Below are 2,083 nucleotides of genomic sequence, written 5' to 3'. Positions count from 1 at the left end.
AGACTAGAGGGAAGAAGGAGGTCAGTGAAGAGAGAGATAAAAGGTGGAGAGTCATGAAGATAAGAGAGACAGACAGGGACATGGATGGAGAGAGCAAAGATATGGGGAAGCTATATAGAGAGTGTGGGGGACAGAGAGAGAGTGAAGGGGAAAGAGGATGGGACGGGGCCTGTAAGAGGGACAGGGAAGCAGAAGACTGGCACAAGATGACATTCTGAAGTCAAATCACTCCTTCTGGGGCCAGCTCTCCACCACTCCTGAGCCAAGTCCCCTTTCCCCTCTGCCCTTCCTCTCCTCCCTCCCTCCCCCAACCCTCTCCACTTCATACCTCCAAGATGCTCTTCAGCCCAGCAGGAGTGGGGTCCTCAATAAAGAGGGCATTGAGCAGTGTCTGCAGGGCATTCAGGGTCTGATGGTAAAGTGTCTGTGGATAGGAGGAGGACCCAGACACTAGGGGGCCTCTGGAACAGACGCCAGCCCCAGACAACTCCCAGTGGGGGTCAGGGGAGGAGGGAGAACTTGGACCCAAGAAAGCTGCTTCCTGTTCCTACCTCTCAGAATAATTTGATGTGTGATGTTGGTCACATTACTTCCCCACCATGGGCTACAGTTTCCTTATCAGCAAGTTGGTAATTATTATTCCTGCACTTTCTACCTTAAATGGGGAGGAAGCAGAGACCCAGAATTTACTGAGAAGTTACCCATGGGCCAGATGAATATCTGGTGATTTGCACAACCATATCACTTTGTCCTTTGTCCTCAGATTGTTTTTGTCATTTTACAAATGAGGAGACACTTGTCCAAGGTCCCACAACAAGGAAGTTTCAAGTCACGAAGACCAAATGAGAGGATGGATGGGGAGATTCTCTAGAACTATAAGAGCTAGATAAATGAGAGGCTCTATCTTACTTTTATCCCTGGGGAAATGTTCTGATTCCCTTTTTGAATTGCTACTCCTATAGCCAATTAGATTTTCCAAGTTGCTCCTTAAGGGATCTATCTCTCCTGTGCCCAGGTTCCTCATCCTTTGGCCACACTACAGTCCTGGAATTGTCTTGTAGGTGCAGGCATTACACACACACAAGGCTGGGCAGTGGGTTTGAGCTACTCTGGGAAGACCTTCTCTTCCTTGCCTCCCCTCCTCCAGCCAGCTCCCCAAGTGTATCTCCCAGGTTGTCATTGTCCAGGCTTCCTGAGTCTGCACACAACCCTGTGTGGTCCTTAAGGTTACACCACGACCACCAAGCAAGCCTCACTCACCAACTACCTCTTTCTTCCCTCCCATCTGTGCTGATTGCTGTGCACACTGACCTCTGCTGGTCAGACCTGGTACTGCTAGAGGACTTCCCTCTTCCTACCCAGCGGGGATTCCCAGCCTTTCCTTTGGGCCTTCTCTCAGGGCACCGGCTCCAGGAACCCAGAGCCCTCATGCTCTCCAACCTTGCTTCCCAGAACTCTCGCCTCACCCTGTGGGCTCCAACCACACTGGCTCTTTGTCATCCTGTGGTCACTGTGCTGTCTCTGTCCACAGGCCTCTGCATAGGCTGTTCCTTCTATCTGGAATGCTCTTCCTTCTGCCATCCCCTTCAGCTAATTAGCTCTTCTTTAACCTCTCAGCTCCAGAATCACAGCACCTGACCCCATCTTCGCCGTGTCCCCCCATTCCAGGCTGCAAAGTACTCCTCACTTGCAGCATTTACCACTGGTGTAATTTTGCATTTGTTTGTATGATTCTTTGACAGCATCTATCTCCGTGCACCCTCACCCCTACTGTAACGCTCCTGTACTGGGTTTGGCACAGAGTTAATATTTGCTGAATGAAAGGATGAATAAATGTACTTCACCCTGAGCTGAAACCCCTCTCCCTTAGCCTCGCCTGTCGACCCTAGCTCTCCCTCATCCTGCACTAGGGGTAACCTCTACCCTCTCCTCCTGGGATAACCCTGCAGAGGTTTGAAGGTGCTTGCATGAGGCCTTTGAGGTTCTGCTTCTTCAGGCCTCTGCCCCAACTCCCTGAGTCTCTCTTTGTTACGGCCTAGTCCTCAGACTTGCCCTCCCGCTGCTGGCTACCTCCCCTGGCCAT

At 51.3% G+C, this 2,083-nt stretch overlaps 1 protein-coding gene across 2 annotated transcripts in view; it reads right to left on the bottom strand.

Annotated features, from left to right (window-relative positions):
- MROH7 (maestro heat-like repeat family member 7) overlaps window positions 1–2,083 on the bottom strand; it is a 64,915-nt gene that overhangs the window by 34,196 nt on the left and 28,636 nt on the right. For both annotated transcript variants that reach the window (XM_008583225.1, XM_008583224.1), the window contains exon 6: window positions 329–424. In XM_008583225.1, coding sequence (XP_008581447.1) covers window positions 329–424 — 96 coding nt within the window. The remainder of the gene's footprint in view (window positions 1–328; window positions 425–2,083) is intronic.

Source organism: Galeopterus variegatus, unplaced genomic scaffold (assembly GCF_000696425.1).
Source record: "Galeopterus variegatus unplaced genomic scaffold, G_variegatus-3.0.2 Scaffold2855, whole genome shotgun sequence".
NCBI lineage: Eukaryota > Metazoa > Chordata > Mammalia > Dermoptera > Cynocephalidae > Galeopterus > Galeopterus variegatus.
The sequence above is the reverse complement of the archived record's forward strand: the minus strand, read 5'-3'. Positions and strand labels throughout refer to the sequence as shown.